The 23,388-nt window shown below is 40.4% G+C and overlaps 1 protein-coding gene across 1 annotated transcript; it reads right to left on the reverse strand.

The window, feature by feature from the left end:
- Window positions 1–228: 228 nt before the first annotated feature.
- serinc1 (serine incorporator 1) lies at window positions 229–23,183 on the reverse strand. The gene is made up of 10 exons (XM_060916440.1): window positions 23,076–23,183; window positions 13,832–13,993; window positions 13,498–13,691; window positions 11,828–11,907; window positions 11,561–11,698; window positions 9,339–9,508; window positions 3,780–3,870; window positions 3,547–3,688; window positions 3,230–3,454; window positions 229–1,312 (listed from the first exon to the last, which is right to left on the reverse strand). Exons 1-10 carry the CDS (start codon window positions 23,112–23,114, stop codon window positions 1,174–1,176), a joined length of 1,380 nt encoding a protein of 459 aa, XP_060772423.1. The 5' UTR covers window positions 23,115–23,183; the 3' UTR covers window positions 229–1,173.
- Window positions 23,184–23,388: the final 205 nt, after the last annotated feature.

Genomic DNA, 23,388 nt, shown 5'->3' on the forward strand with positions numbered 1-23,388 from the left:
AGAAACCTCGAGAGGAACCAGACTCAAAAGGGAACCCATCCTCATTTGGGCAACAACAGACAGCCTGACTATAATATTAACAGTTTTAACAGGTATAACCCTCAACTGCCTGAAATAGAAAGTAAAAGACTAGGAGTGGGGTGTCAGAAGTGGCCTACATTACGATGTCATCCCACATTTTTTTTCTGCTTCTGTGTCCCTGGCTATGATAATCACAGGACAGTGACAGGGTTTTAAACCTTTAATGATTAAGACAAGATAGATTACAATGCACATGTCAAAAGGACAAAAGAAATACACCAAGGTATCAGTGCCTATAAACTGTTGCTTAACAGCAGCTAGTAGACTATTACCTATAGCAGACTGGTAATACACACATCATGGCATAGAAGCAAAGTACATGTATGAAATTATAACATGTTAACATGAGCTTGTAAAGCAATGAATCAGTGCAAAAAGCATTTCAAACACAATAAAAACTTCAAAACTCAACTAACCTGTGCAAGTTGCAAAAGGATTAGCACTGTGGCATTTTACAGTCCTAACTAAAAGCCCGGAAATTCATTAACATGCACCAAATTGCCAACACTGATGTTAATAAAACAATATCTCACATGAGCTGTATTTTGTAAACCATATCCTAAATGTCATGTTTTGATGCATATTTTTAGGAATGAAAAAACAAACAAAAAAAACCCCCACAGCAAATCTAAACTTCTACTTAGCAATGATACTTGCTAAATCTGCTACACTGAACTTTTATGCCCTTTCTACAGGAATTTTTTAATATAAAATTATGCATGTTGTTCCTATAGCTCCATGAATAACTTATGGCAAAATGTTTCAACAGTACTGTCAAGTCCAACTTACTTAAATTGTAATTTTAAAATGTTTTCCAAGACTCACTCCTGATCTTTCTTCAGGACTGATGCGTAAATAGTCCTGTATTTTTTTTTTAAACTCAAGTCTAGCTAATTGTTTTGAGCTCTTCTACATCACAAATAAATATCACTACATTACATGCAACAGTTAAACCAAAACTGAGGATTAACCACACAGGAATGCACCAGCTTCAGCTATTTACAATTATGAACCAGCTTGCCTTCGTTTACAGGCAGACAGTCACAATGATGAAGGGCAAGTTTTGCTTAAAGCTCTCTTTCTTCTGCCTCATCAGTCGAAGTCACGGTTGGTAAGGACGAGCGGAGCCACCAGGGTCCACACGTATAGCGAGATACAAATCCAGCTGGATGCAATCTTCACCCACACTGATGGCCACTTGCTAGTCATTGCCTCATAGTTGGAGTCAGGGCTGAAAAGGTTTACAGAGTGGTAGTTTAGTAGTTATTTTGTTGTCAGTAGCAAATGAAAATATATTGTCCAAACAGAGCCAGTGAAAACAATATTAGACAGATAGGGTTGCATTAAAGTCGGTCAAAGGTTATTTGTTAAAAGGTGGTGACAGCAAAGTCTTCTGAAGTTTTCAAATTATTATTATTATTTTTTTTAAATTGTGCATGGCATTTTCCTATGTCCCGCAAGAACAATATCATGCGGACAAGATGTGATCATTTTGATGTGCTGAGGGTCACTTTTCTCGATTTTGGGACCATTTTCCTACCTCTTGAGGGAAACAGTATGACCCTATGGAAACAGCCAAATGTGAGGAGCTTTAACTAATTAACAATTACAGAACTGTGTCACACCAAGATGGTGACGTGTGGAAAACATCGTGACTCTGCATCAACCTCGGAGAGTTCTGAGTCACAGGGTTTGTGGTTGACATGCGTGAATAGATCCATGAAACAAAAGATGAATCTCTTCTCTGTTACTGTTTTTGTATTCATTTCTTTCTCTGCAAGATCAAAACATTAGGTGTTTAACTCCATACTCACTACCATGGAGTCAAGCCCATGCATTCGAAGGCTAAGATAGCTAAGCACTAGCTAGAATGACGACGGTCTGTCCAGAAAAATGCCATGTCATCTAACCTTGCTCTATCTTGCAGTTGCACTCCCTAGGCAGGATTTCCTTTCCCGTTGGACTTTAGCTGGCGGGAAAGCCGAGTCCACCATGTTTGCCCAATGGTGACTTGTTTTGGTTAAAAGTAGGTCAAACACCCCACAGTGGTCACGTGATATTGTTGCTCACTTGCTTCGGCAATCTCCGGAATCATAAAATGCAGGACACATTTTATCATCTCAGCAAAACATTTACACATAGGATAGTGTGCATGTGTGCGCACAGCAGTGAAACATCTCGAAACTCCAATAGCTATAGAAATGGAGCATTTTTGCCAAGAATTCAACTTTGCAGTCAGAATCTAATCTATCTGCACAACACTTTAACCCTTATTTAATTTTTTTTCAGGACATAATCCTATATAATTCATGAAACGTAGTTAATAATACAAAAAAAAAAAACGAGTGCTCTGAGAGCACAATATCCTCCGCTGGCAGCTATGCCATAATTCTGGTAAAATGCGACTGAATTGAACAAAATTGCAATATGTGTATTACCAACATATAACAAAGAATCCTGTCAAGTTTGGTGAAATTCCTCTAAAAATTCTGAGAGAAGTTGATTTCAGAAGGAAAAAACACACTCATGAAATTGTCAAATTATAAATTTTATTAAATCAAGGGCTGTAAAATGTGACCGAATTTAAAATGTGTATTACTGACATAGAACAATGCCTCTTGTCAAGTTTTGTGAAATTCCTCCAAAAATTGAGAGAGGAATTGATTTCAGAGGGTGAGGGAGGGATGGACATCGCCACAACATAATCCCTCTTCGGGCCTTTCGGCCAGCGGGGGATTTAAAAAAAAAAAAAAGTGTGCAGTCTGTCACGTTACAAAGGAACTGCAAAATATTTGGTCCTGAAGACTTTCCCAGGGTGGGAAACCTAAAGTTTACATCTGACTGCTAAAGAGCTCTGACACCTGAGACACCCTCCAAATATATTAATCACCCCATATTAAGACTCACACTTTTTAAATGTTTATGTTTAAAAACATGCTTTGCCTTGCCAGTTGGAACTACCATCAGAGCTGCCATTACAGAAAATTAATAAACACTTTCAGAATAGAGAATACAACAATACCATGGTATAAACTAAATTTAAAAAAATTAAAAAAAAAGGCCACAATCCTTAAGCTATTAAATCAGAAAAACCTACATCTGGATTGCAGTGCTTATTTATAACGTTCATGTTCTAGCTCTTGCATACCTGTACCAGTTGGTCAAAGTCATCATGATGTAAAGAGAAGCCAGGAAGAGCATGAAGTGGAAGAAAGAATAGCTATATGTCACCCCATCCTTCTCATTGTCAATGGCACGGTTTGAACTGTCTCCCTCATCAAAATTCTCAGGTGCTGGACCATCTTCGATCAGTGCAGACTCGTCACTAGTCAGTGTCAACTTGTTGACTTGAGCGTTGCTGGAATTGCGGATGCTTTGGGAAAAGGAGGAGAAAAAAAATAAGCGCTGATAAATAAAAACAAGTGACTGTAGCTTCTGAAGTTAGAAACAAAAACAGTGACTTACCTGGAATACAAAACACACATCAGGAACAGGATCAATCCCACAATGCCCTGGGCGTCCCACCACTGAACCACATAACCTTGGCCAGCTGGGGTGGTACTGTTCAGGCCAATAATGCCCAGAAGACTTGGGTTGCATTTACGGTCTAATAAAAAAAGCAAGATATTTATTCAGGACATTTTTTTTTCTTTAAATCAAGTAGCAAATGGGTTTGTATAACATCTCAGGAACATTACCAGGCTCATTGGTCATAGCAGACCAGGTCAGATACATAGTGTACAGGGTGACAAGGGAGGACTGCAGGAGACCAGACCTGGGCTGTGACTCCTAAATAAATAAATAAATAAATAAATAAATAAAAGACAGCACTAGATTGTTTTTAGTGTTCTTTGCTTGCTTGCAAGGTGAAACTCAAGTGCAATGAAAAGATGAACAATCCCTATCCTTCCTCACAACTGACCCCCCATCCTATCTGTCCTTCAGCCTGCGACCCGGAAATCAATAAAAGTCCACCATCTTTAAGGACATAATTCTTACATTGTACTGAAGCAGAACAAGTAGAGGACGACAAGAAGCTTCAAGGTAACCTAAATGTTTCCTACACAGAAGTACTTTTTTTGCGATACAAAACTACCAAACCCAAAAATATACATTCAAATAAATTAAGCATTAATAAGCAATAATACAAAATAAATAATGTTAAATTAGAAACATTGGTACAAAAGTCCATTTAGATGTGAGCGTGAGAAGTCAGTTTTGTATAATGCTGATATGCCAACATTACAGTGCATGTCATACATGTGCAGGAATGTTCCAATTCAGTGATTCTCAACCACTGGGCTGCAAAATCTCCCCCAAAATTAAAGCTAATTTTTAGTAGGGTTGCATCCGATGTCACATCCACCTCATTAGATATGCAAGACATGAAGTGGTGGTCAGCTCACTGTTCACAAAGCGTTACCATCACCGGGACTCCTTGCTAGTTGTTAAAATGCCCTATGCTTGCGTTGTTTTGGACTGTTCAAATCAAAAGAACTGTGAAACTGATAAAAGTTTCTTCTGGGTTCCCCGTGAAGTGATAAAGAGTGAAAGAGCAAAGGATTTTACCTAAAAACGATGAGAAAGGTGGCTTTTGAGCAGAGTTGAAGAACGCTTGAGTTTACAGTGATCACTTCATGAAAGGTTTGCAAATTCCTCCGAAATATTTGGACTCGCAAATCACTTTTCTCACCATTTTCCATTATTTCATGATGTTCTGAAGTTCAGGAGATGCTCAAGTCCTCAGATGTGTTTTTGTTTGCTGTTTGAGTGTGGTCGCCATATTGTAAACTAACACGTATATAATACATGTAATACTCAGGTCTTTAAAAGGGTTTCTGTGGATCTCTGTGAATGATTTACCCGGAAGAGAAGCGCAGGGAGGATTGAAAATCGAGCCACTGTGGTTTTAGTATTGGGTGTAAACAAACGTGTAGCATCCATCGCAAAGACATGTAAAAAGGACCCAAAAAGGCCTGCTTACCCAGGAATAAACAATACAGGATTTATCTTGTAGTATCCTGATCCCGAGATCTTTAACCCAGCCACATATAAAAAGTTGCTTGCCTCCATGCTCTTCCAGTTTTTCATCTATTTGTCAGTGTAGAACGATGTCTGCAGCATCAGGTGGTTTGAAATTTCAAGGAACTCAGAGGATGGATCATTTTCCAACTTGCAGGAAAAATCCTTCTTTGTTAGCATGTAAGGATCAAATCCCATTGAGTGGTTTCTAGATCCACTTCTTTTGAGATGTACTTCTTGGTTTTAATAACTTGCTTGTTTGCTGTACACAAACATAGCAATAAGTTCTTGTGTTAATAGACCAGACTCCACTTTCTTAATTAATCCCTTAATTCTTAGTTAATCCCTTTTGACTGAGAATGTCCTACATGCATGGTTTTATGTTGGCTTCTAGCATGTCCATACAGTTTTAAATGCAATACCTACAATTAAAAACAATTCATTTTTATTGCATTTATTTAATTCCTGGGCTCCCATCTGTAACAGGGAGTGATGCTGCATCCCATTAACCCATTGACGCCTGAAACGCCTGCAAAAAAACGTCTGCAATTGCCTAAGCCAGTTTTTAAGAAAAGGTCCCCATCTGCCTGAGGGTTTTCTGAAATAAAAATAATTACTTGAAAACGTCTATGAAAAATTCAATATCTCAGCCTCTGAAGCACATAAAGACATGAAATAAGTTGCATTTAAAAGATAAAATTCTCTGCTTTTATTGGATCATGCTCATTCAGCATTAACACTAACACTTTTATAAAAAAAAAAAATCTCAGAGTCAGATGAGTAAAAATAAGTATTATATGATTCATTCATATAAAGAACGACATATCAACACAGATCAATTGATCTAAAAACATGTCAACAAATAGATTAATTCATCTAACATGGAACAAGGCACTTTGTCATGGGAGAAAGGTGGGAAAGGAGTGAGGAGAGGTGGTGAAAGTCCTGAGGAGGAACTGGAGGAAATGACCAGGGGAAACGACCGGAGGAACAAATTTCCAAAGACTGACACTGACCTCACACACACCCATCTTACACACACACACACACACACACACACACACACACACACACACACTACTGTCGTAGAACGTGGTGCATGAAGCACTCGCGGTGCAGGGGAATATTGCACTGCCTGCATCCCATCAGTGTCGACCCCGGGCGCACATTGGTGCCAGTGTGCTTTTTGGCACAATCCCTGCAGGTCTTTCTCTTGTTGTTGATCTGAGCCAGATCATGCCCAGCTGAAGCTCCAGATAGGCTGGTGGGGAGCATCTGGTGGGGAGCACTTCTCTTGGTTACTGGGACGCACAGCTCCATTGTTAAATCCTCCAACCAGGCTTTGTAGCCACTCTTCCTGTACTTCCATTCATCTCCACCAGCAGATCTAGCAGCCACAAATGCATTGTAGCACACCACAGACAAAAAATTAAAAAAACAAAAACAGCCTCCTCCACCACTTCGAAGACCTGTGATCGATTTGGTAGTACCCCACCATCTGGTCGAGCAGGTCTACACCCTTCATATGTTGCTGGTAGTCAGCAAGGCAGGCTGGCAACTCAACCTCCACCTGACGCTGATCCTCGACCTTCCTTTTCACTGACCCCAAAGCCATGGGGTCATGGTGGTTGGACAGGACCATCACTGCCTTGGTGTCCTGCCACACGCACAAGGTCAGCTCATCCTGTTGAGCCACCCGATACTAATGCCTGGCCATGCCAGCCTGCTTGCTGAGCTCCTTGGTCTTCGGTAGGCCCCTTCTGTTTGCGCACACCGTCCCACAAGCCTGAATTCCCTTGCCTTCAGGTAAACCAGCAAGGGCATGCTTGTGTAGAAGTTATCCATGTAAACAGACAGGTGTGATCCGTAGTATGGGCTGGCCAGGTCGGTGACGATGCGGTGCGCCAGGTTGATCTCCGCCTTGCCCTCTGTGGCCCCCGTATACACCTGAAAGCTGGTGACGTAGCCAGTTGTACTTTCAGCCATCACCCATACCTTCACTCCCCATTTTACTGGCTTCATGGGGAGGTACTGCCGGAATGCCAGCCGCCCTTTGTCCTTGACCATGGACTCATCCATGGTCACGATACCATTAACTTCATAAAGGGCCTGGTATTGGTTCAGGAGGAGGTCCAAGAAGCACCGCAGTTTCCATAGCCTGTCCGATTTGTCCACTGCAGGGTCAGTGTTGTCTTGGAGATGTAGATACCTAAACATGATTCAAGATTCAAAAAGTTTTTGCTGGCTGGATTTCTTTATGTTTGGTGTCCATGTAAACTTATGACGTGCACGTGTTGGCCATTATTGTTTTTATTTTTGTGTATTGTGCTATGCATATGAATTTATTTATCCATTCCATATGTATTGTTATTTAAGTTATTTATTTATAATTGTATTACTATTTATCAATGTTGGACATTTGGGACATTTAGGTATTTGGGACATGTAGTTTTGCTTTACGATTCAGGATAAAGTTACTGCCCAATACTGCTATTTATTATACTACTATTACTATTGCTATATACTGTTACTATACTATAACTAAAGCATAATCACTATTATTATTATTAGTAGTAGTAGTAGGCCTAGTAGAAGGCTCTAACACCACTTCGGGTACATTACTGGCCATGATGGAGACGTCATTGCAAAATAATAATAATAATAATAATAATAATAAAAAATAATAATAAATAAAAAAAAACCTGCATCGTACGTCTTGCATTATGCAATTATACTGTATACTGCAGTAACACTAGTTAAAAAAATCCTAGTTTTCATAGTTTTCATACTGCAGTAATTTGCCGAGGTTTTTTTTTTCATAAGGGTAACGCCACGCAATAAGACACAGAAGTCGTCAGAAGAGAGCGCAAGAATAAATAATTACCTCCAGATCATGTCGAAGCGATCTCGTGCCATCACTCGGGGGACATTTGTCTGATACAGCCACTCGCTCGGTCTCCAGTAATCCCAGCGAGTTGGTAGTTTTATTATCCCAAAAGTTATGCAGAGACTGATGAACGATTTCATTTCCTGTTTTGAGACGGCGCTCCACTTTAAGTTTGATGGTGTGTGGCCGCGCGTCTGATCAGCATATACATTTGTCTGTGTCACCAACATATCCCAAACTTCCTCAGTGAAAATATTCGAAAATACATCTAAAGGGCTTGCATCTTCAGATATCGGCACCTTCAGCCCAGGTGTCCGAGTGAACTTTTGTTGACGTGGGGGGTGAAATGCATCTGACTGCCAGTCCACTTGGAAGCCTTGGAATTCCTCCTCCTCATCATCCTCTCGAAACAAATCCCACTCCTGCTCTCTATCTAAGGGGTCTTCCGGCACATCTCCCTCTATCTCTTCCTTGATTAAAATCTGTTCACCCCCCTCTAACTCCACATCACTTCCATCGCTGTCACAGCATGTCTCCGCAGTAACCGCAGCCATTTTCGCCGGTGTCAAATAGCTAAACAAACGCACGTGTGCAGAACAGCGAGTATGGCTGATTGATTGACGTTATTGTCGACAAATCACACAACAAATTTTTGGTCACATGGTCTTAAAATCGAAAACACCCACCACATGTGTATTTGAACCAATGATTGTGCATTACATGCCGCATGCGTCTTGAAAATAATGACAAATCAACAATGCTGCATTATGCAGCAACCGGCATTTGGGGCAATGTTGCGTTATGCAACAACCGGCGCTAGGGGCAATGTTGCGCGACGCAGCATCTGGCGTCAATGGGTTAATACACTTTACAATAGATTATTAGATTCTGATAGAATAGATGAGCCAAATAATTGGGGATCTTTTCATAATTTGGGGATCCAAAATAACGGGCCTCGACTCATTACAAGTGTGAATAGATGGATTAAAAAGTAGAAATGGTTGAGAACCCCTGCTCTAATTGATGTTTATTCAGTTTATAAATCACACCATGCTGTGTGTACGCCCCAGTATGTAAAGCGTTTGCCCTGTGAAATCACTTTAGCATGACACTTCACTGAGCAAAGATGTCTCATTCATCTCCTTGCGTTATCAACCATAAAAAGATATTAGAAAGACTTATTTTTCCAAACATGAATAGCACCACTAAACTACTACTAAGCCATTACTAAGAACCAGGGTCTCTCTCACACCTTGCAAATAGGCAACCAATGAAACTACTGCACCAACTAAACACAAAGTATTTAGTTATCTAAACTTCTTACGTTGATTTAATCCGAGTCCGTTACCTGAATTTTGGGTAAGATGGACATGACGGAGGCTCCCACACACAGCAGCATGTTAACACTGATGAAGACCTTGTTCTCAGTGCAGCCATCAGTATGGGTGTAGTAGACATAGAACATCACCAGAGACACCAAGGACAGGGCATAGTTCATGGCTGTGGCGCTGAGAAGAGCTAGAGGCACAGGTAACAGAAACATATGAGCACAACTACATTTTAAAACTGTTATTAGGTTACCAAAACTCTCCAACACCTTTAATGTTGTACAAAATAAATCTTTACATAACTATCTTGCCTACAAGTTATAAACACTTGTGTTTGATTTCACTTTTCATTTATCTTAGACCAGCACCTTTCTTTTCCTTTTTGACCACTACATCCCTGTCCCTGAAATTCTGAGCCACTGTGAAAGAGGAAGTTCAAGGAATCACAGTCAATTGACAAATGGTTAGAGAAGCAGCTTCGGGACCAAAAGGTCGCTGGTTCAGTTCCCTGAACCAGCAGGAATGCCTGAAGTGCCCCCCCAAGTATTAAAACAAACAAACAAACCAAAAAAAAAACTAATCTAAGCTCAGTTTACATACCTTATGTATGAATAACATAACATGGTAATATTAGGCTTTCAATGATCTTTTAATTGTTCTTTTTCTCTGGCAGAATTATTTTACAACAAGAATTTGGTTCACGAGTTTTAAATTATTCTGGGTTTTCTGAAGTCAACACAGGGTCAAACAATTACACATATAGGGTCAAATATTTACATACACCCACTTGATTATTAAATCAAATGGTGCTAAAAGTTCCAAAATATCTAAACTTGCCAAGGCCTCTTAACCTCCTGTTAGTGATCAAGATTGATTACAGCTGGTAGCTTCTCTGGGTTTATTTGACAGCACTCATTGGAGTGACCAACACACAATACAATGGGAAAGTCCAAGGAACTCCGTGCAGATCTGAGAAAGAGGATCATAGATTTACACATTCAGGAATGTCTCAGTCATTTGTAAACAACTGGAGATCGCAAAATCATCAGTTCCTTGTGTAAGGACAAATTATTGCAAGGTGTATCCGCTTTGCTGTCACTCTAAGCTGAGAAAATACTGGTTCAGATGGTCAGGAACAACCCAGGAACCATCAAGGCACAGGCCTGCCATGAACTAGAAACTGCTGGAACACCAGTGTCACGGTCTACAATCAAGCAAGATTTATATTGTCCATATTTTGTTGTCTAAACGTCCATGCTTGTTGTCTAAATGTTTTTTCCTTGCTGTTTAAATATTTTTTGCTTGCAACTGCGTAGTACTTTGCCCAAGATAAATTTCCCCATGGGGACAATAATAAAGTATATTCTATTCTATATTACCATGGACTGAATGGCTGCTGTCCAAGAAAGAAGCCCCTGCTCCAAAGCTTGACTAAAATTTGCAGCTCAACACCTGGACAAAAAAAAAAAAATCCTTCTGGAAGAAAGTTTTATGGTCAGATGAGAAAGACTGGAGTTGTTTGCCCACAGTGACCAGAGGTACAGAGGATCACTGTAACAACTGTGAAGCATGGTGGTGGGAGCATCATGCTTTGGGGCTGTTTTTCTGCCAGCAGAACTGATGCACTGCACAAAGTGGTTGGAATAATGAAGACAGACTACCTCAGAATTCTTCAGCATAACCTCAAACCATCAGAAACTTGGACCTGGGTGTTCCAACAGGACAATGACCCCAAATACACACCAAAGCTGGCTGTGGAGGCTAAAGCAGGCTACCATTAAGCTTAAGTCCTGACCTCAAACCTATTGAAAATATGTGGGCTGTACTTAAAATTCAGGTCCGTGCCAGGCAACACACAAATTTATTTGTTTGAATTCTGCCAAGAGGAGGATCAAACATCCAACCAGAATTCTGCCAGAAGCTTGTTGATGGCTACCAAAAGCATCTGGTCAAGGTGAAACCTGCGAAGGGACATTTAACCAAATATTGGGTGTGCTGTGTATGTTGTTATATATCTTTGACCCTGTATTCATTTCAGAAAACCAAAAAGAAATTAAACCTTGTGCATTTAATTCTTATTTTTTTCTATTAAAGATAAATGTTGTACAATTACTCTTCCACAGATTAAAAAAAAAATTTCAAATAAATCACTGAAAGCCCAATATTGCCATGACATTCATGTCCATGTATGTAAACTTCTGACTGCAACTGTACATGTACATGGATTGCTTCTTGTGCTTACCAGCATACCAGCAGCGAGAGTTTCCCTCCTCCATCTTCTCTACCCAGGACTCATTCCAGGAGTGAGCAAAGTCAATCAGAAGCACCAGCTGAATCAGAATGAAACAGAAAGCGCCAGCCATGCCAACGTAGAACCACACTAAAGGATGAGCACAATGAGAAACAATGTTGGTTTCCTTGTACACTGGAGAAAATGGGTTTTAGGCTCTTCATGCAAATGTTGCAATGATCATGTAATTATGAACATCATGACTGAAATACTCATTACCAGTTGTAAAAGGACCCTCAGGAATAAAGAACGCGCCGACAGTAATAGCAGTGGCAGCAGCAAACTTGAAGAACCAAAACCTGCAAGGAATCAGAAAGAAATTAACAAGCGTAAGGATCTGAGCGACTTTGACAAGGGCCAAATTGTGACAGCTGGATGACTGGGTTGGAGCATCTCCAAAATGGCACATCTTGTGGGCTGTTCCCAGTATGCAATGGTTAGTACCTACCAAAAGTGGTCCAAGGAAGGACAACCAGTGAGCCAACGACAGGATCATAGGTGTTGAAGGTTCATTGATTCGCATGGGGTACAAAGGCTAGCCCATATGGTCTAATCCCACAGACGGGCTACTGTAGCACAAACACCTTCGTGCCCCGAGCGAATCAATGAGCCTTCGACACCCACGACCCTGTTGCCGGTTCACCGGTTCTCCTTCCTTGGACCACTTTTGATAGGTGCTAACCACTGCATACCAGGAACACCCCACAAGATGTGCCATTTTGGAGATGCTCAGACCCAGTCATCCAGCGATCACAATTTGGCCCTTGTCAAAGTCACTCAGATCTTTACACTTGACCATTTTTCCTGCTTCCAACATATCAACTTCAAGAACCTGTCAAGGGGTGGGATATATTAGACAGCAAGAGAACACTCTTGCTGTCTAATATATCCCACCCCTTGACAGGTGCCATTGTAATGAGATAATTAACAATTATTCCACAAAATCAAGTCAAAATGAGCCGATAGCTGACAAGGCTTGTTGCCGAGTTGGGTATAAGCCATGTATGATGAGATTGAGTGGAGTAACTTTTATTCTATCCACATTCACTGGATTTTGAGAAATGGAGCTTTTTTTTTTGCAAATTCGATAAATAAAAACTTTATACAAAACGTCAGACAAAATCATTTCTGCTTAGGCGGACTTCTTAAAAACCTATCGATGGCTGCACAAATTGACTTTAGTGGTTTTTGGGGGTTTTTTTTGTAGAAAGTGCCGTCTTGCTGTCATGCCGAGGTATAGAACAGCTTTAGACATTTATTTAATTCTTCCTTTGACATTTCAGTTCTGTAATGTTCAAACTTCTTTGAGCTTTCGTTGAATTTTTTAGACTGGTTCAAATTTTAATGCTTAAAGATGAAGAACATAAACAAACCAGCGAAATGACGGTCACAATTTGTGAAAAATCATATTATAATAATAATAATAATAATAATACATTCTTACCATCAAATTTTTTTCATTCAGTATTTTGTTGGGGTTTTGTTTTTGAGTAGAGTTTTTATTTCATCCTTGGTTGGTTCAGCAACACGCTCCGCCATTTTATTTTTCTCTACTCACGATATATGAGCTGATAATCTAGTAGAAGAGTAGCCAGAGTGCATGATTGCTCATATCCAGTGAATGTGGACAGAATAATCAAATGTTCTTTACTTCATCTGTCAGTGGTTTTAATGTTATGGCTGATCAGTGTATATATTTGGCCATTCTAATCTATAGTCCAAGCCATAAACATTTGGCTATTATTTTAACCGTCTACCATTTTATATTGGAATTCAAAATAAAGAACGAATATGAGCTCAAAATTTGAGGGTTTTTACATCCAAATCAGGTAAAATGTGTAGGAATTACAGCACTATTTATAAGCTCATGCACTCGGTAGTTAACATACCCGTTATGCACAGAAGCTCGGGGATCTTGGCTGCTCTTCACCTTGATCATGAGGAGAGAGAACAGGAGGAAGAACATAGCCATGCCAAAGCACACACGGTACACGGCCTTGTAACCCACCAGAACGTCACAGTTCACATGACCCTTTACGCCAGGGATCGAGCTTCCCATTCCTCCTTCACAAAAGCCTGGAATCTGTAGGCAAACACCACATTCTCAACCCTGAACATTTACTAACAAGTCCTTTTCCTGAACAGACAATACAGCTAGATGAGATACAAATGATTTTTTAAAACTTAACAATGAACATGTAATACAAAAAAAAAAAAAAGGACCTTCTTGAGCTGCCCCTCCATGCCGGGCATCAGCATGATGCAGGCAATACCCACTCCCAGAAGCAAGAAGAAGGAGTAGATGAGCCGTGTGACCGTGGAGTTGTTTCCACTGGGGCAACATCTGCACAGAAGGCAAGGAGCACTGCCACAAAGGCAAGGGATCTGAAGAGAAAAAGGTTGAATTTCAGAGTTTAGGGGTTGGCAACATGATGATTATATCAACATGGTGATAAACTAGCACATTACTGAGCCAGGGTTCTTTTCTATGGTGTAGTCTTCTAGGGAAGCAGCAGGCAAGGGACACCAAGCACCTCACTAAGCTGACCAGAAAAGCCAACTCTATCACAGGACTGATATTAGACCCGCTGGAAACCATTACAGAAAAGCAGATGGTAGAAAACTGGAGCTCATCATGAACAGATGATCTGCCCAAGGCAGTTTTTCCCAGGAGGATCGTCAGCCCACCACAGTGTTCTCGGAAGTGCTACTGGGGGTCATTTCTACCAGCTGCCACCAAGTTCCATATCTTCTCCTTCCATTGGGACACAATGCCAGCTTCTCAGAGTGAGTGAATAACTGGAGATGCATACGAGCAATTCCAGCGTTATGGACGTGACACTTGAACTTAAAATGGCAACAAATGACCCAGTGCATGTTTTATTGTCTCCCAGTATTTAAACAGGTGTTGCATATTTTAAGGCTGTACCATACTGGAGAAGTGATAGAACAAGAACAATTCCCATAGTACATCTAGGGCATGCCAGAAAATGCCAATAAAAGATGCGTTATGGATGTGACAGAAAAAGTATCACTTTTCTTGGGTGACTGTACATTTTTATCAAACTCTGTGAAATCGTAAATCTAATGTCGAAATGGAGATATCCATTTGATAGAGGGGTCCAAGGTGAATATTAAAAAATCTTTGTTTAAAATATTTTGTATTTCATGCAGAGTTTCGGAAGGAAAAGTCAGCGTTATGGATGTGACGAAATTCCGTTATGGATGTGACGCGTCTGAAATAGACATGGCATATGTTTAGAAAATCAGCAATTTAACCACCATAACCCTTTGAAAAACTCTCTAAATATCAGCTAAAACTATCAAAGTTCTTAAATAATATTTAGGATGGCTATTGTTTTGCTGTTTTGTGGATTTTAGCATACATTTCTGTGGCTTGTGGCAATAATATAGAATTGTACATGATCAAAGTTGATTTTAGCTTGGGTTTTACATTATAAGAAAGAAAGACTGACAGTGACATATTAGGTTGGTTACAAATTGGTTCAGCTTGTTCACATCTGTAAAATACAGGCCTAGGTGATATCTCTGGGAGTGGTTTTGATGTATTACATGTTGCTTTATTTTTGCATGGTGAGGTTGACATTTACATGGAATTGCCCATATAATGCATATACAAGACCACCACTGCTTGTGGTGGTTGTTGTGAATGTCTGCTGCTGCTTTTCTGCACCTTGGATTCTTGCACCAAATTACTGATTGTTGTTGCACTGTGTTAATTGTTAATGTGTGTTGAATGTTAGAAGTTTGTCTGTGCATCAATGTCCTTTGTTGCTGTAGAACCCAAATGTCACCCATCCACCTATCTGTCTATCAGCAGGTGGCATGGTAACTTTGTCACTTTTTTTTTTTAAAAGAAAAATCTCTGAAAGAGTGGCACCATAATGTGAAACTAGTGTAAGATGACCTGCTTTATATCCTTTTATATTATATGGACACGAGTGCTTTACTGGGAAATACACCACTTGTATTTTTCATATGAGCTACATCGGGGACATGGAAAACAAAAACCGTGAAATCTCTATAGGTCACTCATGAGGAAATCGAAGAATTGTTTTGATAAAATGAGTACTTTTTGTTTGTGAATGTGTCTATATAAAAAAAAAAAAAAAAAAAAAATCACACATTGGCTTGAAGCTATTATCTTCATGTTGAAAAACTTGTATTTTTCATATGAAATACATCATGGATCTGAGTGACATTTAAATAATATTGGCTGACACTGAGTGATAGTGGTATATTCCATTCAGCTAGCATGATACTGAACGAGTTGAAGACAAGTAGCTGAATGGACTGATATACTGCGAAAAAAAAGCCAGCCAATAATAATATCATCATACTACATACACAATCCTTTTGGGTGTTCAACGCGTCTTTGAAAATTCTCTCAAAACTCTTTGTATTTAACAAAGCAAACCTGGCAGCCATGTTTGCTTACAAATTGTCACAGTCGCTCACTAGCGCAGAAATTTTATGTCTCCGACGCGTGATGTCATGTTGTCTTGACAGTCATGCAATATCCTAAACCATATTCAACGCTCATTCTCCATTGGGTAGAGTGCTGTATTACACGTAGAAGAGATATGCTAACAATCTTGCATGCTATCAAACCAAATGAATGAAACCTGCTAGAAGGGAACAGAATGTCTGTGAAGATTCTCAATCATCCAGGTCACAGTAAACTGTGGGTGGTAGAAATGGGCAACTGGACTTGCTTGAAGATTCTTGAAAACGTTTCACCTCTCGTCCAAAAGGCTTCCTCAGTTCTGTCTGACTAATAGGGAGTATCAGATATTTATCCTCTCCTGGATCAGAATCAGAATTCTGATGACCAGCTCATCTAAGCCCATGTTTACATTAGACCGTATCAGCAGATCATCAGATTAACGTTTTTAAAACGATTAGTGTGCACACAGCAACGCCAATACACGATTTGCGTGCACACAGCAACACCAATACACGGATACGCTCGGCTCCGCAGGCATCCTGCGCTCCAAATCACTCCGCCCTGAACAGCGAGTGCCCTCTGGAGGGTGCGCACTCCGGCCCTGCGCAGCTCACAGAGCGCGCGAGTGAAGCACACTAGCAGTGTTTTCGGGACTGAGCCGCTGTGTGTGTGATCCCAGCGCATATCACTTACCACTTGCAAGTGGAAGGATGGCAAGCTTAAAGACAATCATAACTACACAATGGGCAGTATTTGCATCAGTATTTGCAGTATTGTATTTTCATACTTTTATACTCTTTAATGAAAGGTGATACAAGGCGGAAGTCCGCGCCGTTTTTCAGCAGTCGCGTCACATGACCAACGCCAGCGAATCAAGAAGGTGGATGTCACAGTGACGTTGTCCAATGACGACGCCAGCTAGAGCTCAGCACAGCATATCCGCGTATCTCAATGTTTACACAGCACCAGAGCTGACACGATCTGGATTGAATACGTGGACCCTGGCGGATTCCCGTTTCCCGGCGTTTCCAGGCGGTTTAATGTAAACGGACAGTGCATCCGCGAAGAAAACGAGAGATACGGTCTAATGTAAACTTGGCCTACGGTGTCATTGAGGCATCATGTTGGTGTGGGTCACTGGAGGCTGGGTGTGAACGGCGAGTCATTAGGGTGATCAAAGGATTGCCTGTTAGGGTGATCTAACAGGCAATCCTTTGATCACCCTAATGACTCGCCGTTCACACCCAGCCTCCAGTGACCCACACCAACATGATGCCTCAATGACACCTTAGGCTACATCCACACTACAACGGCAACGAGATGTTATTTAAAAATATATCGCGTCCAAATGGGCAACAATCAGTAAAATATCAGGTCCATATGGCAACGCAACGCTTGCTGAAAACGATGCAATACACATGCCACACCTCTAGGGGCGCTGTAAGACGGTCCCTTCGGAGACACCAGAACAACAGAAGTAAGGACGCATGCGCATAAACTATTATGCATGAGACTTCATATTAGCCACAAAGTCAGGAAAATCTGTTTGTAAAATTACATTATAATGACCAAATTACATTAAAATGACCAAAAGTATTTTTCCAGTCTCACCTGTGAAAGGTAATCCCATGTGATCTCGTCTGGACAGCAAACCTGTTGGTACAGTTAAACGCAGCTAATCTTTATTCTCCGCTTTGACCTCTCCAAAATGGCAGCGAGGATGACATGATTCTACGTGGAAGGCGGCGTCTTTAATGGTCCGGAATAAATTGAATGATACACGATGGATTAATTTGTTGTTTCTCACCTGTGAAAGGTAATCCCATATGATCTCGTTTGGACGGTAAACCTGTTGGTACAGTTAAACGCAGCACATGAATCTTTATTCTCCGCTTTGACCTATCCAATATGGCGACGAGGATGACGTATGATTCTACGCGGAAGGCGGCGTCTTTAATGGTCCGGAATAAATTGAATGATACACGTTGATGGATTAATTTCTTCGACACCCTTTTTGAGGAATGTATTGTAGGACTTAAACCCACATCTGAAGAGGTGAGATCGCTCCTTTTTTTTTCCCTTATTTTTGCTGGCGGGATTGACTCTGCCCTAAGGGCTATTTTCTCTCTCTCTCACTTTGCACCATTACACAATAAATATTCACAGTGAAAATATTTTGTAAGCGCGTTTCATGAACCAAGTTATAGGATTTGTTGACAACTCGCATCGAGTTCGTTACACTTCTACCCGGCGTGAAGCACTCACAGTCATGTGGTTGTGACGTCATCGTAAACAAATCCGTTCTACTCATCCAGACGACTTCACAACGGCAACGTTGCCAGATCTTTCCACTCTGGAACCCGTTCTCAAAAAGATTGCGTTTTGGGCACCCAAAACGCCGGTGCCGTATGGACGCCAGGCCTAAACGATAAGCAATTGTATCGGAGTCACCTGAATCCGTTGCCGTGTGGACAGGGCCTTAGACGAGCTGGTCATCAGAATTCTGATTCTGATCCAGGAGAGGATAAATATCTGATACTCCCTATTAGTCAGACAGAACTGAGGAAGCCTTTTGGACGAGAGGTGAAACGTTTTCAAGAATCTTCAAGCAAGTCCAGTTGCCCATTTCTACCACAAGGGAATAGAATACATTTTTATTCCACTGAAAGTCTCCTGTATAATATTTCACTCTGATGATATCACTCCCAGTGTTTTCCTGCTGACTAGATGCGCAGTGTCAAAATGGCAAACCGGTTCAAAATTAAAATTATTTTGATTAACTTGCTTTTGTGGATGTGTCCATATAATATAAAGAAAGTATGATGAATCGATGTTATTGTTTACATTTGGCTTTTGGCATGCACACTTAGTGGTAGACAAGAAACGTTACTACCGCGCCAATATGGCTGTTTAAATACGTTATAAAATGTAAACCTAAGGGTGTTTGAATTTGTGAGAATTATAAAAATTACAAGGATGCATTATTTTGCAGAACACTATAGTTTGTTTGGAATACTTTTATTTTAAAATACTTGTGCACGGATACTACTAAACTGGGGTTAAGTATTGCAGTAACGTGAAACATGAAAGGCATTTGTGATGGTAATCTGAATGATAATCGTTGATGCTTGCATCAATAGCACTTTGTGAGCATTGATCGTGTCCTGTCTGAATGTGATCATTTCTAAGATATTGTTTCTGGGTGAATTGTTCAAGTATAGTTGGATATTTATGGTCAATAATGAATAAGTTTGAATAAATAATCCATTTGAAATGCTACTTATTCACTAGAAAATCCATATGCAACAGCTCAATCAAGATGTAGTTTAGAAATCACAAATATCCCATTCACACAGGTTTTGTTCTCAACCCTGAAGTAAGATTTCACAACATGGAATTCAGACATGCTATCATACTAAATGAAGTCACATTCTACATAGAATACAAGTTGTAACAGCACACCTCCAATTTTTTTTTGTGCTTATTTAGTTCATGGTTCTCTTTGATAGCTGCATGTCTTGTCATGCCGTTCATAGTTTGTTTTTATAACATTGCACGGTCTTCAATCATGGATTACAAAATATTTTATATATATATATATATATATATATATATATATATATATATATATATATATATCCTGTACACACATCCTGCATGGAATGTGTATGAATTAAATGAAATGCACACAAATGAAAAGTCTGCCATTCAGATATTGAAGAGAGGCACCAACTGCTGTAGCACTTTGCTCCCTTTCATGAACCTTGCCCGTTTCAAAAGCCAAGTCTTTCCTCATCCAGAGGTAGTTGAAAATATCTCTTTACATCCCTTACGCTGCCTGTTAGTACAATTAAACGGTTGGCATGATAAAATGAGACAAAAATTCAACAGATGAACATCTGTCAACAGTCCACGTGTTGTCTGTTACCACTTCCTGTTTTACCTACCACAGATCAATACCACACTCAATGACCCAGTTGTAACATCACTGAGATTTCTCGTATTACACAGCGGCACAAAGGTATGAGGTTTATCTACTCATGTTAAAAATATTTCCACTTGCTCCCTTTGCTCAGTTGGGATATACACATTCACCACTCGAAGAGAAACTTCATATCTTCTCACAATCATGTATGTGTCTGTGAATATTCTCAGTCATCCAGGTCATAGTAACTATGGGTGGTAAAAGAGAGCAACTGGACTTGCTTGAAAATTCTTGAAGACGTTTCACCTCTCATCTGAAAGGCTTCTTCAGTTCTGTCTGACTGGTAGGGAGTATCAGGTATTTATCCTCTCATGGATGAAAAGTCCCATGAAGTGGAAGCCTTCTCTAAACACATCAATGCAGTGGATATCAACATCAATTTCACTCGGGAGGACGTAAGTGGGAATAATCTAGCCTTCTTGGATTGTGATGTACACATTAGACAAGACAGAAGCCTTAGCATCGAGGTCTACCGGAAACCCACACACACGGACCAGTACCTACTCTTCGATTCTCACCACCCACTGGAACACAAATTGGGGGTCATTAGGACCTTGCAACACAGGGCTCAGAACATCCCTACAACGGTAGAGGGAAAAGAGAAGGAGCAGAATCACATCAGGAAAGCACTTCAGAACTGTGGGTATCCCAACTGGTCTTTCTTCAAGAGCAGGAAAAGGAACATAACGGACAAGGAGGATAACAGGAACAAACGCAAGAACATTGTCATTCCCTACATTTCTGGTCTATCTGAGAAACTCAGGAGGATTTTCTACAAACACAACATTCCGGTACGTTTCAGACCCAGTAACACCCTGAAGCAGAAATTGGTCCACCCTAAGGACAGAATACCCAGACACAAACAGGACAACGTGGTGTATGCAATTCAGTGCAGTGAGCAATGCACGGACTCGTATATTGGTGAAACCAAGCAACCGCTTCACAGGCGTATGGCTCAACACAGGAGAGCCAGTTCCTCAGGCCAGGACTCTGCTGTCTACCTTCATCTTAACAACAAAGGACACTCATTTCAGGATTCCAACGTACGCATTTTAGCCAGAGAGGATCGTTGGTATGAGCGAGGAGTTAAAGAAGCCATTTTTTGTCAACCTGGAACGGCCATCACTGAACAGAGGTGGGGGTCTAAGACATAATTTATCAGCCACCTACAATGCAGTCCTTGGCACACTTCCCAGACAACTGAATGCACACCAAAACCCAGCTGTTTTCAGTGGCTCACAGGAGGACAGAGAGAATCAGCCTTAATTGATCACCTTAACGGGCAATCCATTGATCACCCTAACGACTCTCGAGGCCATTCACATTCAGCCCCCAGTGACCCACGCCAACAGGATGACTCAACGACACCTTAGATGAGCTTTTCATCCATGAGAGGATAAATACCTGATACTCCCTACCAGTCAGACAGAACTGAAGAAGCCTTTCAGATGAGAGGTGAAACGTCTTCAAGAATTTTCAAGCAAGTCCAGTTGCTCTCTTTTACCACCCATAGTCACAATCATGTAATGTCCTCTATATATACACCATTTATCAAATCTGATATCGATCCAGAGCTTAAAGCCAAGTACATTGCCGGTGCTCATCAGATTAGTGCACCATTACACATGACACACGGTAGGTATCAGGTTATCGAGCAAAGTAATCTGTCAGTAAAACTGTACTTTCTATAATGTTTACATGAACGTATTCTTCAGACAAGACAAAAGGAGAGAAAAATATTGTGATACTGAAATCAAAGATTGTCCAGCCTTAAACAAATAATACATAAGCAAGTGTTTTTCAGTCTGGTGACTAATATAGATCAATTCAGACATTTAATCCTTGCTTAAATGTTGTAATATCAAATTAAAACATTGCTACGTATGCAGCCAACGTCATGACGTCATGGCACAAATACCGGAAACAAACGTCGCCTTCAAAACTGTGGGTGGTAGAAGAGAGCAACTGGACTTGTTTGAAGATTCTTGAAAACGTTTCACCTCTCATCCGAAAGTCTTCCTCAGTTCTGTCTGACTAATAGACTGATCAACCTGGAACGGCCATCACTGAACAGAGGTGGGGGTCTCAGACATCATTCATCAGCCACCTACAGCCATCAGAATTCTGATTCGATGATGATCCATGAGAGGATAAATACCTGATACTCCCTATTAGTCAGACAGAACTGAGGAAGCCTTTCGGATGAGAGGTGAAACGTTTTCAAGAATCTTCAAACAAGTCCAGTTGCTCTCTTCTACCACCTACAGTTTACTATGACCTGGATGACTGAGAATCTTCACAGACATGTCGCCTTCAAAACTGGATAAAATGAGCATAAATGTTTGCTACTAATTGCTAAAGTGAAACTAAAAATACATTAGTCTTGTTTTATTTTATTGTGAAATAAATATTTAGAGCTAGCCAAGTTATCACCTGACAATTATTTTAACTACTGTGACGCAACACTTCTGATGTTAGCAAAACATGCTAAGCTAAGCGTGGCGTAATCACAAAAAAACAACACAGGCTAACTCGAGTTAACAGAGCTTCCCATACCTAATTTCACAATTAAATATGGATATGAAGGAAAACATACACTAAAGTTATAATGTTAGCTTGTCATGTGAATTAAACTATAACAGTTCAAATAATATTAGCTAGCCAGTTAGCAGCGCAGATAATGTCTTGAGGCCAGAGGAACCACCCAGTAAACATGTAATCTGACACAGAGACTGAAAGCCAACTATTTAGCACAATGCATTAAAACGCTGAACAAAACGAAAAGAATACAATTACTTTAAAGTATTTTTGACTCGTAATCGTTTAAAAGCGTACCAAGGCAGTTTAAATGCAAGTCACGGTGAACGAGTCACCATTTCATAATACAGCTACACAGGCTATCACTATATTTTATTTCAGATTAAAACCATTCGTTTTCCAGTAATAAATATGATTTCATGTAATACATCCCTACTTCCTATGTCATTAATCTCGATTAAAATGTAAAAACATACCCAACTCGCCATCGAACAAAGCCCAAGCACAGACCCCATCTTTCCACTGCGGTGTCCGATGACAATATACTGAAGATGGCTGCGGTGTGTTTACAGACAAGAAACGGGGCAGGATCCGTTTTTCAATGTAAAAGTCAAAATGTTGATGCCTGCTCTGTGGGTGGCTGACAAAATAGGGACAGGTTAGGGAAATGTAATTAAAAAATGATACAAAACATGGAGTGGTTACGGATGATGGTGTATCACGAATGGTTAATTTTACGAACGTTGCTACGAGTCTACGGAACAATGACACGGACGTCACAAAGATCGT

The sequence above is a fragment of the Neoarius graeffei genome, chromosome 3 (genome assembly GCF_027579695.1).
Source record: "Neoarius graeffei isolate fNeoGra1 chromosome 3, fNeoGra1.pri, whole genome shotgun sequence".
In the NCBI taxonomy this organism is placed as follows: domain Eukaryota; kingdom Metazoa; phylum Chordata; class Actinopteri; order Siluriformes; family Ariidae; genus Neoarius; species Neoarius graeffei.